The following is a 16,396-nucleotide window of genomic DNA, read 5'->3' on the forward strand; positions in this document are numbered from 1 at the left end:
GTTCGTTGAAAGATTCTGACTCACAAGGGGTAAAACATAAGGTGGAAGCTTCGGCCCGCTGTTTCCGGTTAAGGAAAGCAGCTGGATAGGAGGCCGAAGCTGATGCCATTGCAAAATGGGTCGCAAGATGTTCCGCAAGAATCAACAGGTCCGTACAAAGGCCATCTGGAAGGTGAAGGCCTGGGAGGGTGGACTGCCGATGGCAACCTTGGAGACAGCGAAGTGTAGCCCATACCCATGACATAGGGACAGTAGAACCGAGGGAAGAAACAAATCGTTCCCAACATATCCGTTTGCTATGTTTGATTAAATAATGGGGTTTAGAGCGAAGGTGTTTAAACGTAATAAGGCTGGCAACGGACAGGTGCCTCTTAAGGTGTTGCAAAGCTCGACAGCGATCACGGATGGCAATGGCAATGACCGTACTCCACCACAGGACTTGCCGGCGACGAAATGGTCCAGATGAGTGCGGTACAGCAAGGCTAACAGCGTGAACAATCGCGTCAGACACGTACGTAGGATATCACCAACACAACCCGACAAAGAGGGAGAAAACACGACCTGTGCAGTGTGTAGAGGACAATCGGCATGTTGGAAAGACCAATGAGGTAACCTGTCCGTCGGGGAGCGGGAAGGAAGAGAGAGAATCAACGGGAAATGGTCACTATCACAAAGGTCGTCGTGTGGCGACCAGTGTAATGAAGGGAGGAGAGAGGGAGAAGAAAGAGAAAGATCAATGGCAGAAAAGGTACCATGACCAGCACTGAAATGAGTAGGGCAGCCATCATTAAGGAGGCACAAGTCATGGTCTGCAATAAACTGGTCTATGAGAAGACCTTGTCTAGATGGAAATGCACTGCCCCACAAGGGATGATGAGCATTAAAATCCACGAGAAGGAGGAAGGGAGGAGGAAGTTGCTGAAGAAGGACAGTTAAGGCAGCAGGTGTAAGAGTCCTGTCAGGAGGGAGATAAAGATTGCAAACCGTGACCTCAGAGTCCAGGTGGACCCTAACAGCAACCGCTTCCAATGTAGTTTGAAGAGGAATCCACGTGCTAGCAATGTCTGTACGGACCAATGTACAAATGCCACCAGAAGCCTGCAGGGATCCGACCCGATTTAGACAGAAAACACAGAACCCACAGAGGGTCGGTGAGTGATCATCAGTAAAATGAGATTCCTGTAGAACTACACAAGCTGCAGAGTAAGACGAAATAAGGGATTTCAATTCCGGAAGGTGATGGTAGTATCCATTACAATTCCATTGGATAACCACAGAATGATGATTTAAATGGGGGTTGAACAGGCTAAAGCCAGTCATACCGCCGGGTCACCACCTGTCACCGACAAGGAGGGGGCGACATCCATGAACGACAGGTCAGAATCTGGTTGTGAAGCTGGGGATGGGACCTCTGGATACACCGGAGGCTCTTTGTCCCGAGACTTATGTTTCTTCTTCTTTTCTGTTTGAGATCGAGGAGGGCTGTGTGTCATAAAGAAGCCAGCTGCAGCAAGATCGGGAACAGAAAGAGATTGGGCGACCTGGGGGCCGACAGACCGCGGCTCTCGCGGTCGTCACGCGGCAGCAGACCTTTGGCCTGGAAGGTGCTGGGAAGGAGCATCCCGGGAGAGGCGCCCTTGACCGGCAGACGCCGAAGGAGTGAGACACTTCTCCGGCTGGGGAGGGGGAGCAGTGCCCAGAAGAGAAGGTGTGGGAGCCACAGGGGTGGGGGGGGAGGAGAGGGGTCCAGGACTGGGGTAAGGAAGGGGGAGGAAGGGGTGAAGATTTAACTAAAGCATAACTAGATGTCATGGACACAGGGTGAAGACGTGTATACTTCTTACGAGCCTGTGTGTAGGTTAAACGATCAAGGGACTTATACTCCTGTATCTTCTTTTCCTTCTTATATACTGGGCAATCTGGTGAACGTGGAGAATGATTGCCATGACAATTAACACACACAGGAGGGGGAACACAGAGACTCCCCTCATGGAGTGGACATCCACAGTCACCACAGACAGGGCCCTGCGAGCAACGGGAAGACACATCCAAAACCCAAGCACTTAAAACACCTCATAGGAGGTGGGATATACAGCTTCACATCACATTGATAAACCATAATCTTTACTTTCTCAGGGAGAGTATCCCCTTCAAAGGCCAGGATAAAGGCACCAGTATCAATGTGATTGTCCTTAGGACCCTTCTGAACACGCCGAACAAACTGAACACCCCGCCGTCCGAGATTGTCCCGAAGTTCCTCATCAGTTTGAAGGATGAGGTCACTGTGAAAAATCACACCTTGAACCATCTTCAGAGACAACTGGGGGTTAATGGACACAGGAATTGTACCAAGATGGGTACAGGCACAAAGGGCCACAGACTGGGCAGCTGAAGCAGATTTGATCAGCAACGAACCCGACCGCACCTTGCTCAGGGAGTCCACTTCGCCAAACTTGTCTTCAATGTGTTCCACAAAGAATAAAGGTTTGGTATTGGTGAAAGTATCGCCATCAGTCCCGGGGGTAGCCATGGAAGGGAATGCCGAAGAGAAAGGAGAAGCAGCACTAGAAGAATCAGTTCCATGCAGAGAGACGGCCACAGAAGAACAGCCAGAGTTCTGGACCCGTATGCATTTCATTTGCATAGCGTCTGCCCTGATACCACCCACTTCGATCAGGGGCTCTCCTCACAGGCGCCACCCAGCCACAGCAAGTGCCATCTGGCATGGCAGCCATTGCCGGGAGTTCCGATGCTCCAGGATGACGAGCAACCACTCCCGAGGCTTGCATGAGGAGGTCACAGCTCAGGTATCAGAAGTGTGATCCCTGTGTGTCTCTGAGGGAGAGAGAGAAAGTCGCTGGTAGATAGCGGAGAGAAGGCCTCGCCGCATGCACACCTCCCACAGGCTGCCTCCAGTGGCCGGCCCATGCTGATACAGCTGGTGCCCGAATTAAACACGAATTTGCGGCAACACCACTCTAGGCGCATATGCACCAGTCACAGGATATAACACAGACCACAATGCATTCTTCTTTGTGTGCTTTCCTACTATGAACAATGTATGAAGAGACTGTGGCATGGAGAAAACATTTAAAATGTCTCTGCTTTTATTGTTGCCAAAAACTTCATCCACATCTTAAAAGACACAAACCATTTCCCAATCTACCTGCAATTTGTGCCCATCCCACTTGTACCTCATCTCTTGTCAGTCACCACTGATGCCTCCTGCCTCTACACCAACGTTCTTCATTGATACACAATGTATCCAGTACAACTTTTCAGCAATCGGCACCACTCACAAAAATGAACTTATGTTTCCAATCCTCCACTCCATATTCAATTACATGATTTCCAATCATTTTCACTTTTGTGAGGAGGAGGCAGGCTCTGCCAAACAGTGACAGCCGAGGAAGTCATCACAGGTTGTGCTACTGATACCCATCAAAATGAAACAGCTGCAAAAACATCAGCAGTGGAGAAAACATCAGGCAAGTTAACGCATTCAAAATGTTATAGTAGTTTACATCCCACACCACTATGACTTAATTGAATGCAAATATGGAATTTTCTAAAGCTAATAAGGTATATGATTCAATTTGTAGATAACTTAAAAACAAAACAATGGTAGATGTTGATGAAAGTACTAATTGTAGACAGTCAACTGATAATTCATAAATCACATTGTCAATATAACAGAAGCTGCCACACAGGACATGGTAAATATCTCGGTGGACTGTAAGAAAATATACATAGTAAGAAAATATTACAGTTGTGAAAGATTGATCAGGCTGCACCAACAATAATAAGTAAACTCTAAATTTCAAAGCAGGGAAACTTCAAACAGTGACGAAGCCCAACTACTGCTGGGCCTGATCAAAACAAACTGGAATACTACGTAATGCTGAAGACTTGTAAGATGTAAGCAGAGAAGTAGCTGATGTTGGATCTCTCATAGTAGAAACAGAAATCACTGACGAGTAATGAACAAAAAAGATGCAAAATAAATTTTAGGGTAATAAACTAAAATGTGCAGTATCTTAGGAATACACTGACGGATCTAAACATTTTGACCACTGCCACCCACAAGACCGAATGCTGCCTGGCAGTGTTGTGGATAAGTGATGCAGTAAGGAAAGTCTGTAAGGAGAGCAGAGATGAATGGGGAGTCATTCAAGGATGGAACAAGATGAGAGGAAATCCAATGACATAATCGACTTTGACAAAAAGCAGATTATTGTGGTCCAGTACCACGAACAAGTATCTTGGAAACAGCAAAGCTGATCAGCTGTTCGTGTGCAACTGTTGGGAGCATTTATGGAAATTGGTTGAAGGACTGTAAGTGTTGGGTACAGTGTTTGCATAGGCAGTGTAGAAGCTGTTTAAGAGCTGAGCAGATTTCTGTGGAGCAATAGCAGTTTGTTTAATACATAGTAATTTAGTTTAGTTTCTGTTTTTCACATACTTTTACCAAGAAGTGAATTGCATAGATTACTGTTTATTAACTTAAACTTACGTTTTTTGTGTAAAGGTTGGTGCATTATCTTCATGTGAGCTGAGTGAAGTGTAAACTAGAGATATCGTAGCAGCACAACTTTGACTGCACCACATGACTTCTTGTGTTACTGTCACATTACTTGTGATATAGGCAAAAATTCAGTAATCACGGATAGGGGATGCACCTGTTGTGTACGGATGCAGGAGGAATTCCCTGCTATACATAAACAGCTGGAAGCCGTGTTGGCCATGGCCAACAGGCTCCAGGCTGCTACCTGCGCTGCATGACATTGGGGCATCTGAGACAAATGCTTTGGTGTCTCTGGAACCTATAGCACCACCTGGCATCTATGGCACTCACGCACAGGCAAAAGTGAGTGTACTATCTACAATCCATTTTCTCAAGATTGGAGGTAGATATACACCTCAGTTTTAAAATACTATCTACTTTTAAGATGCAGCAATGTATGACCTGACACGCACCAAATATAAATTCACAGCGACTCCTATTTTTTGTTGCTAACTACCTGCATTTCGTACAGTGGTTTATGTAATTTCGAAATATCACAATAACTATGACCATTAATGAAAAGCTACGCAGTTTACTACGTAGCTGACATATAAGGCTACAAGTAACCAAAGAATCGACATTTTTCACCAACTAGTTTTTGCAAAATTATTTGTGAAAGGTTGCAGAACAGCCGATGTGAGCACAAGTTTGTTTTGCCGGTGTAAAGTGTCTGCCATCGGCCACACCAAAGCGAGCAAATAATATTTTGTACGAATGCAGGGTGTCTGTTCTTCCGGACATGTCCAAAAGAACAGACACCACAAATTTATATAATTGATTCACGTTAATAGGCCGCCACCTTCAGTGCGTATACACAGTTACATCTGACCTCCTGCGGGAATCTCAAAGTTGCGAGGATGGAGGACACAGACAGGGACTGTGGTTACGGGATGCTCGGTGGGAGTGTGGGTGGGCTGGGAGGTGTGCCAAGATAGTCCGTGCCATTGCAATAAACATTCTGTCCAGATGGTGCAGTGGTTTACGCAACTGATTAGTAAGGAGGAGATCCCAGGTTCGAGTCACGGCCCGGTACACTATCACTGCTGATCCCTCATATCCATCAATAATTCCTTCCCTTTCCTTTCTCCCCCCCCCCCCTTCCACCTTCATTTACATAAAATAATATTCTGTTCATTCCATTTAGGCAAGTGGCGCCTATACCCTGGAGTCGGTGGTGCGACCTGGCTGCCACTGTGTGTTACCCCCATTTTATAACACGGGGATACTCTTCGCACTGTTTCAAGCCACCTCACACTGATCTCTGCTACATGGGTAAGCTGTTTTCTTTGTTTGTGCACTCTACTGTGTGAAAGGATCATATAAAAGGTGGGGGAAATTCTACAGAAATCTGCTGGGACATTACAATTAATGTTGCCCCATTAGAGAAATCCGAGGAATATTTACATACAGTCGAAGTGAAAATAACATTCGATTCACACTTCCAGCCTATATAATTGAGCTTAGGTAGAAAAATCGTGATCTGTATGTGTTACACAAGTAAACAAATTTATAGCTTTTCAAGCATAAACATAGGACAGCTGAAAAATGTTAAAGATAAAATTTTCAAATGTTTAAAAATTGGTGGGAGAAATTCTACATAACTCTGTTGGGACATTATAATTAATTTTGCCCCGTTAGAGGAATCTGAGGAATATTTACATACAGTCAAAGTGAAAATAGCATCAGATTCACACTTCCAGCCTATATATTTGAGCTCAGGTGGAATAATGGATGTGCTACACAAGTAAGCACATTTACAGCTGTTCAAGCAAAAATATAACACAGCTGAAAAATGTCAAAGATAACATTTTCAAATGTTTAAAAATAGGTAGGCAGCAATGACATAGCACAATCTTGTAGCATAAGGAAAGGTTCATTGAAATTAACTGGTAAGTATTGAAAAGTCTCTGTGACTGGGGACAGTGAACAAACACACATTAAACATTATGGCAAATTCATGAAATACCCAGACACAGTACGAAACATCTTAAATAAATACTTCTACCTCGCCAACAGGCAGTCGTGCAGTGCAGCACACGATATAGGTTTGCAATAAATGGTACCTTGTTACACCATCCAAATAATGGTCTTACATTGGAACAGGTGAATGAACGTGAGGTATACAAAACAATTCACATATTAAAGAACAAATTGTCGCTGGGATGAGATAGAATGTACTGCAAAGTGTCATAATTAATGAATGTATAAAGGAAATAGTAAACCCACCCAGCCACCACATCAACTGAAACATTAGAGAGAACACCTACCAGAGTTGCTTAAAAATAAGCATCACCACACCAGCACATACATATGGAAACAAGGAAGAAATTTCAAACTACCAACCAATTTCATTTATCCTCACTTTTAGTAAGGTAGGCCTATGTAAAACAGTTATTCTGTCATTACTTCATGCTTACTTCCCACAAAACAAGATACTTGTAAAAACAGCATGCTTTCAGGAAAGATCACAGTATAACTAAAGCAGTCCTTGAGCTTCTCCATCAAATAGTCTCCTCGAGCAAGTTCTGCAGGCATATTCTTTGAGCTCTCAAACTCACTTGTTTCAATACAACAAGACACGCTGCTTAAGATACTGAAGGCATATAATATCAAGTGTTCATCCATCAGCTACTGTCCACATACTTAATGAATCACTAACAGTATACAAAGCTTTCATATGAAATGGATAACAAATTACAGATTTTTCAGTCCATCTGTGATACAGGAAACACAGTGTGTTCTCCAAGGTTTAATTCTCAGCCCTTTTCTCTTCTGGTGTACATTAATGATATTGCTCAACCCCACCAATTCACACACAGTAAACTATGCACATGACATCTCTCTTCTGTTTTATATGGAAGACTGTAGTTCGCTAGGATCACTTGTGACTGGTGATGTCACAGATGTAACCTCTTATTTTTTTCATCAGGGCTTGAAATTCCACTTACTTACACTTAAAACAGTCAACTCACATCAAATGGATATGGAGAGTACAGGCAGTATTTCAGCAATGGAAATCACCAACACAAGGTCCTGGGTATCGACCCAGACAAAAACATTTGATGATAAATCATACTAACTTTATACATGGGAAAATTTGCTGTGCCATACTTGCTGAGCCAGTTGCCAAAATACCCCATAGTGAAACATTAAATGGTGTATTATGGTACAATTTATCCCTATCTTAATTATTGTGCAAAATTGTGGGGCTGTTTGCAGACAGAAAGTTCAGTAGAATATTGCTACTACAAGAAAAGTTCAATTAGGCTATTGTGTGGATAAGAACGCAGTGTGTTCTTTTGTGAATCATGTGTAAAACATAAAACTTTAACTATATATTCCTCGTATTTGTATAGATTGATAACATTTTTGTAAAAAATCAAAGAGAATCAGGCAAATCAATGACTTTCCGCACAGTGTAAGAAATGGAGAAAAAGTTCTCTTTGCCAGTGGCAGCAACTTCATAGCATCACAGTTGTCAATAAAATACCACAACTCTTAACAGAAAAGCCACATGAAACACTCAAGGATATTTACAGTTGGGCAGTATGTAATAAAGAACCGCTAAACATAATGAAAACACACAGCATGCGTTTCAGCACAAAGAGGGAAAACAATTGTGTCACATTAAGCATAGATGATAAACATATAGACTGTATGACCAATACAAAGTTTTGAGGGGTGAATACTGCCTGTCAATTAACATGGAATGAATGCACAAAAATCTTACAAGGGAACCTCCCCATTGCACCCCCCTCAGATTTAGTTATAAGTTGGCACAGTGGATAGGCCTTGAAAAACTGAACACAGATCAATCGAGAAAACAGGAAGAAGTTGTGTGGAACTATGAAAACAATAAGCAAAATATACAAACTGAGTAGTCCATGTGCAAGATAGGCAACATCAAGGATAGCGTGAGAGAAGGAGCGCCGTGGTCCCGTGGTTAGCGTGAGCAGCTGCGGAACGAGAGGTCCTTGGTTCAAGTCTTACCTCGACTGAAAATTTTACTTTATTTATTTTCGCAAAGTTATGATCTGCCCGTTCGTTCATTGACGTCTCTGTTCACAATAATAAGTTTAGTGTCTGTGCTTTGCCACCACACCGCAAAAGCGTGTGACCGTGCGATTAGTAAATGAAAGGACGTGCCTCTCCAATGGGAACCGAAAACATTTGATCGCAAGGTCATATGTCAACAGATTCCTCCACAGGAAAGCATGTCTGATACATTCTATACGACACTGGTGACGGCATGTGCGTCACATGACAGGAATATGTTGTCGTCCCACCTAACTTGTACACTTGGCGAATGGGTAAAAAGATTCTTCTACCTTGCCCGATTTAGGTTTTCTTGTGGATGTGATAATCACTCCCAAAAAGTGATGAAAACACAAGAGTTTGTCACATAAACTGAAAATGAAGAATTAAACTTTTCACTCGAGGGAAGACTTGAACCAAGGAACTCTCGTTCCGCAACTGCTCACGCTAACCATGGGACCACGGCGCTCCTTTGCCAGTTTTTCAAGGCCTATCCACTGTGCCAACTTATAACTAAATCTGAGGGGGGTGCGATGGGGAGGTTCCCTTGTTAGTGAAAAGAATGTCACCAGTATAGTTGTGCTCTTAGTGTTCTACCATCAGTTTCTAACAGCCAATATCTTGTGGTGACAGTTTTCCTATCCACACTCAATTCTTAGCTATGGGATTTTTTACTGGGGGCAATGGCAGAAAGCATGAACACAATTTCCAAACTGCAGAAAAGTACCATAAGAATAAAAAACTCAAAGTAGTAGCTGGGGCCATAGTTAAAAACCATTTTTGAAAAAACTGGATATCCTAACTGCACCAAGTAAGTGCATCTAGTAATCTTATGAGCATTTCAGAGAAAACATTTCCATGTATTTCCCTAATAGTTCTACCAATAATCATGGCAGAAGAGCCAGTCTGGTCTTCCATTTATCAACTGAAAAACAAACAAAGAAATCAAAACAGCAGTCTCTATCTGGAAATAAAACTGTACAAATAAATTCCCCATGAAGATGAAAAATATTACTAAAATACATCTAATTAAAAGCCCACTAAAAATACTTCTTAAGTAATGCACACTACATAATTAAAGATTACTTAGAGGACTCAGAATGGGGCTTAGTAATGAAAGGGGGCCAACTACAAAACCCTGTCATATATAAACAGACGATTACAATGTAATGCATCGCAAGCACGTGTGTCAAGGTACGTAGCGCATTATAGTAACGTAACTGTGTTTTATGCCATAAGTTATCTGGTGCAAACTGTGTATGATCAGTCCGCCTCGGTAGCGTTACCGCCTGCCATGCAAGGGGGCCCAGGTTCGATTCCCAGCAGGGGACTGGGTGTTGTGTGTTCTTCATCATCATATTCATCACCACTGCCACGCAAGACGCCAAAGTGGCGTCAACTAAAAGGACTTGCAATACAACGGCTGAACCCCGAAGGGGATATCCCAGCCAATAAATGCCACATGATCATTTCATTTTGTGTATGATCAGAAGAATATTGTAAATATGGACCAATTGAATGAGGCAGTGAAGTTGTTAAGACACTAACTTCATGTCCGGGAGGATGAAGTTTGCCCTGTCCAGTCATCTTGATTTAACATATCCTAAATCATTTCAGATAAATGACAGAATGGTTTATTAGCAAGGCCACAGTTGACCATTCATCCTATCCTCATAACACACACTTGATATTCTGTGTGTACGTATATTAGAGCCATTTATTTTTATTGTATTATGACGACAAATCCTATATCATCCTGATCACTGGATGAATAAATAAAAAAACAGATAGTTATGACCTCCATTTTCCTTATATGTTGTGGTGGTCTTCAGTCCAAATACTGGTTTAAAGATGTTCTCCTGGATAATCTATCCTAATTTTTCATCTCTACATAACTACTGCACTCTACTACCTACATCCACCTGAACGGGCTTACTGCAGTCGAGCCTTGTTTCCCCTCTACCTACAAAACCTCCTCCCCACCCCTCCCCTTTCACACACACACACACACACACACACACACACACACACACACAATTTCCTTCCACAGCCTCACTGAATAGTCCTCGACACGTCAGGATTTATCCTTTCAACCGATCGCTTCTTTTAATTGAGTTGTGCCATAAATTCCTCTTCCCTCCAATTTGATTCAGTACCTCTTCATTAGTTATCCAAAGTCTGCCTTTGTAGCATAGCACTAGCATTTCCGCCTACCACACAGGGGGGCCAGGTTCAATTTCCGACAGGGGACTGGGTGTTCATCATCATTGACCCGCAAGTCGCCAAAGTGGCGTCAACTAAAGAGGACTTGCAATACGGCAGCCAAACTCCCCCCGCATGGGGCTTCCCGGCCAACAATGCCACATGCTCATTTCATTTTTCTTTTTAGTTATCCAAAGATATCTGAAGACACACTGATTAGTTTGTTGCCATCCATGCCATAAATGTGTCCTAAGAATAGTGAACCCCTCTTTCTTGTTGATTCTGTTAGGCTTTCTATGTTTTGATACATTTTCTTGCCACTTCTTAATATCCAGAATTATTAAGTTTACATAAGTTTTAAGAGCACCTAATATTTTCCTTGGATTCTTCTTCCCAACACACATAATTTTCCAAATCTATAATTAACTACTAAGCATTTACTTTAATTCAGGCAGTTTCACAACTACGTTGTTTTACTTCCCTCTGACCTTTTTATATAAGCATTTGTTTCCTCATTGCATTTTGTCTTTCCTTTCCTTCAGAACCAATTTTTCTAAATCATTTTCTTGAATTGTTTCTCCAAACATCTTAATTTCTTTACCTTTTATATGCGACCAACATTGTAATATAATTTTTGAGCATGTTTTATATTTATTACAAACATTGTTTTTTCTGTAAATATTCTTAAGCCTACCATGTTGCTATCCAGGATCTGATCGCATAACTGCGGAATTAGTTAAAAATGGCGGACAGAAATTGGTGGAAGTAGTTCACAAAGTGATACCTAAAGTATGGAACTCAGAGATGATACCTGAAGAGTGGCAGGAGTCGATTCTGATCCCAATTTTTAAGAAAGGTTCACGACAAAATGGATTGTAGTAATTATAGAGGGATATCGCTATTACCAGTATGTTCCAAAATTTTCTCGAATATTCTACTAAGCAGGCTTACACCATATGCAGATGAAATTATGGGGGATTACCAAGCCGGCTTTCAGAGGAACAGATCAACTATAGACCAAATATTCACCCTGCATCAAATTTTGGAAAAGAAATGGGAATACAATGAACCAGTTCATAATCTGTTCATAGATTTTACAAAAGCATATGATTCAGTATTGCAGTCAAAATTGTACAGAATTCTTTTGGAACTTAGAATACCAAAGAAGTATGTTATACTTATAGAAGTGAGTTTGAAAAACTCAAAAGGTAGAGTATGCGTGGGGAAATTGGAGTCAGAAGAATTTGTAATAAAGAACGGACTTAAGCAGGGAGATGCCCCGTCTCCACTACTTTTTAATTTAGTCCTAGAATATATTGTACGAATGGCAGCAGATAATTCAGAGGGTGTGGAGTTAAATGGAAATATTAAGGTATTAGGGTAGGCAGATGATCTAAACATCATTAGCGATAGGAAAGAATCTGTAACAGCAAATGCGAATGTGTTAATCGAGGCTAGTGAAGATGTAGGTCTAAAGATAAGTGAAGACAAAACTAAATACCTGGTTACTACTAGAATGCCAACAGCAGTAGATCAGAAAATGTTAAGAGTTGGAGACATGCAGTTTGAAAAAGTGAACACATTTAAGTATCTAGGCGTGGACATCACTTCGAGAAATGAGATTGAATCCGAACTGAAGAAGAGATTACGGGCGGGAAATGCGTGCTACTTCTCACTGAATAGATTACTTTCATCACGGATATTGTCTAGGAATTTAAAGATTAGAATATACAAAACTATTATTCTACCAGTTATGCTGTATGGGTGTGAGACTTGGTCTCTCACTGTGCAAAATGAAAAGCCGTTTCGAGTATTTGAAAACAAAATTTTGAGGAACACTTTCGGAGCAAAAAGGGATGACATTAGCGGAGAGTGGAAAAAACTGCATAATGAAGAGGTTCACGAACTCTATTCAAGCTCCGACATAATCAGTATTATTAAATCATGTAGGCTGCGATGGGCGGGTCACATAGCTCAAATGGATGAGGGCAGGGCAGCGCGCTGAGTGCTGGTAGGGCACCTAGAAGGAAAACATCCTATGGGGAGACCAAGGCATAGATGGGAGGACAATGTGAAAGCTGATTTGAGGAGCCTAGGTATTGAAGGTGAATGGAAGGAAATAGCCTAAGACAGGGACAGATGGCGAAAATACATTGCTGTGGTAATGGACTCTCGAGTCCGGTATGACCAGTGAATATAGAGTACAGTACCGTGTTGCTATCTCTTCCAGGTGACTTGTACGACTGCATTTGTAAGGCTTTCAGAAAATACAGAAAAATCATCAGTAAATACTAGGCTATTTATTACAACACCTTTACTCTTTCTTCCCAGCATAAGTGGTAATTTTTGTTTTCTTTATGTTTTTCATTTTAAATTCTCACAGTTTGTTCAAGATGCAATTGGAAAAAAAAAGAAAAGAAAAAAAAAGAGGACATACTACTATTGTGCCATGACAAGTCAGCTGTCACAGGTGCACAGTATGAGCAAAGTGCACTGTACACACGTGCAACACTAGTAGCAAAGTCCTTGTGCAAACATTAGCCAGGCCATAGTTAGTGTTGTAAGTGGCAGTTCATACTGTAGTATCTGCACCAACAGACATGCCTACAAACAGCTGCAATTAGTCTTGGTGCACCAATATTAAACCATCACCTTGATGGCACCTGCCTTTATTTTAAAGTTCAGGATTCCTCACTCCTAAATTTTACTTTTGAGATTGTGTTTTTAAGGGTTTCAATATACTACAAAACCCAAACACTATGCTTTTATAGTCATTAAAATGTTCCAGTGTCATACTGTAGATTATTGTTCACCTACGACATTTGCAAAATTCATCAATTTCATGACAGCACGCAAATAAAATAAACCCCTGTGTGTATCAGGCTGGACCCCTCTTACGATAATCTTATCATATAATCCTTCGAGGAGCTTTCTAGGAATCCTGGAACTGTTTACCTTCTTTTCACTATTCACCTCTGTGGTGAAGCATATACACCCTCTTTGACAATTGCGGAAGAGGTTACCGATGCATACTTCAATACAGCCTGTGCAAAATCCATGCACAGACACAGACTGCAGTATTAACCCTTTTTACAGTTTTCACCATTTCTACATTACAAACTCCCAGGAGGCAGAAGGTTAAAAAGGGGACAGGTCACTCAGGCCCCAAGATGAGAGGGACCCACCTGTTGTGAGGACAAGGTGAGACAAAGCTCCTACCCAAGGAACGAACTATTAGTTCCAAAAACTAGGATAGTGTATGTACTTTTATGTGTAATTTGGTAGTGCTGAATATTTCTCTTCAAAGTAAGTAGTGGCTAGCAATTCTGTTCCAAAATTTTATAGTTTTCCTTTTGATAAGATCAGAAACGGTACTCAATGTGTAAACAACACAATCAGTGCTGAAACAACCATTGAATAGCTACCAACTGAAAAATTCAAAAAATGTTTTCAAAGCAGTACACTATCATCATACACAGGCCCATGTGCCTATCCACTGGGGTCATCAAATGGTAAGTCTGTTTCTTAAATGGGAAGAGCGCACCTAGTATTCATATGTGCAGTGTTCTTTACATGTCATCCACCAGAATAAAAAAAAGTTACGGTGTTCCATTAAAGACACGGTCATTCCCTAAACTGAACATGCTTGGATCAAATTAAAGTATGGGGTAGGAAATTACATGTGACTCTTCAAGCAAACATTTACATCAATCACATTAAGCAATTTTAGGGAAATTAGACAAAATCTAAATTTTCATGGCCGGGCATAGACTGAAAACCTGCTCTCCAAAATGCAAATCTAGTACCTTAAACTATTGTGCCACTTCTGGTAATATCATGGAACACTTAAGAACAAATCAAGAGTTCAGTGATAAACTAATAATTATTGATGGGGGATATGTACAGAAAATGGAAGGATAAGACTCAAGAAATAACAGCTACTGGTAGGCACAAGGAACAATACCAGAACAGAAAGCAACAACATTATACACTTGGGTTTCCCTTTTTTGTCCAAAAAATTATCTCAAGTCTTATAAGACTGCTTACATTGTCATCAGTGCTGTGGATGTCATGCAGATTCTACTACCAGAAATGAACCAAGTTTTGTTGATTTCATTACAAACTATAGCCTTTTTTCTTTACAGTGTCTGTGTGTTATAGGCTTATAATGTAGAATTATGATGAATGATTATCACACAAAAGAATATTTTTAGGGTAAAAAGTTCTTGGAATTTCCCCCCATAGTTTGATTAGTAGATCTTTTCATACACATTCTAGAAATGGAACATAATATAAACAGAATATTCCTTCAGCTTCACAATTCCACCCACCACATTTTCAACTTCTACTGGCAAACAGAATAGTGTAAATATACAAATATATCAATGACTTTAAATGGATTTTACAAATTAGTCTTAATTTACCATCAAATGTTAAATAATGGTAGCCTCCTAAAGAAATTATCCACACTAAACCTGTCTTACTTAAACATCTGCGGGACCCCAAAGTGACCACACATTGAGATAAAGTCACTGTTTCTAACACGACATAGTCTTCTGATGCTTCTTTCCCACTCCCCCACATGAGTACACACATTTCGATGTATCTCCTCCTCTATCATTGTACTTATCATTACAAGTAATGAGGCGACGTAATGCAGAACTGTGAGCAAGTAAACAAATAGTATTGTAATAAACTGCCTTCTGCCATAATAAAGTCTCAGTTCCACACTGTTTAATTTTGTTTAAAACCACCGTGTGTACGGTCCGAAAACGGGGAGGACGTACACATAACAGAACTATTTCAAAGCGGTTACAACGTTTTTAGAAGAGGTATGTCTTAATTACTTTATCACCAGCATGGCTAAAACCGGACTCTATTGTCACATTGTAGCTAACAAATAAAAACTGACAGTTCATCACTTCTCATTAGAAAACAAAGGGTTTCAGCGAAACATTGTCAGATGACGGATAGTGAAAAGTTGGCCTATGTTTCTTGCGGCTTCGAATTCCCGCGGATTTTGCTGTCATCAGGCAAAATTTCCTAAATGTGGGGGACAATTTTCTTCTGAAAGCTAATCCATTAAAAAAAGAAATGTAACTCGTGTGACGATCTTTCATCGATGGAACTCCCAAGCATACATTTTTTGTTGCTCGCGTAGCACGAGTACCATCTGGCGGCATTCCATTTCATAAATAATACGCTGAAATACCATACTATGTAACAAACCTGTCTGTGCGATACTGCTTTTCAATAGCCTTAAAACCGAGGACTGCATTTTCCATCACTAAATATAACACTACTATCACATAACAATACTGCACTAAAGCACGTAAAAGCACGCTCATTTCTTTAAACTATCGATATATGGCTCATTTGTTGGTTTTCGTGACGATGTTGGAGTTTCTATTTTTATCGCATTTAAGTACGTTATTCGAGTGCCAAAATATCACATTTCTTTGTATTGTGATCAGTCATAACTAAATTTCGTCTCACGCTTGGGAACCAATATAGGTACAACCGGGTAATTCCTGCATGTAGCATACCAGTACCACACCAAATTTGTAAAAAGGTCAAGCAGTTGCCTCTTCGAGA

General features: G+C 41.0%; 1 protein-coding gene across 1 annotated transcript in view; it reads right to left on the reverse strand.

Annotated features, from left to right (window-relative positions):
- Positions 1-16,185, reverse strand: part of LOC126183648 (xaa-Pro aminopeptidase 3-like) — a 208,967-nt gene extending 192,782 nt beyond the window's left edge. The window contains exon 1 of the mRNA XM_049925791.1: positions 16,031-16,185. Coding sequence (XP_049781748.1) covers positions 16,031-16,079 — 49 coding nt within the window. The 5' untranslated portion in view covers positions 16,080-16,185. The remainder of the gene's footprint in view (positions 1-16,030) is intronic.
- Positions 16,186-16,396: the final 211 nt, after the last annotated feature.

Source organism: Schistocerca cancellata, chromosome 4 (genome assembly GCF_023864275.1).
Source record: "Schistocerca cancellata isolate TAMUIC-IGC-003103 chromosome 4, iqSchCanc2.1, whole genome shotgun sequence".
NCBI classification, from domain to species: Eukaryota; Metazoa; Arthropoda; class Insecta; order Orthoptera; family Acrididae; genus Schistocerca; species Schistocerca cancellata.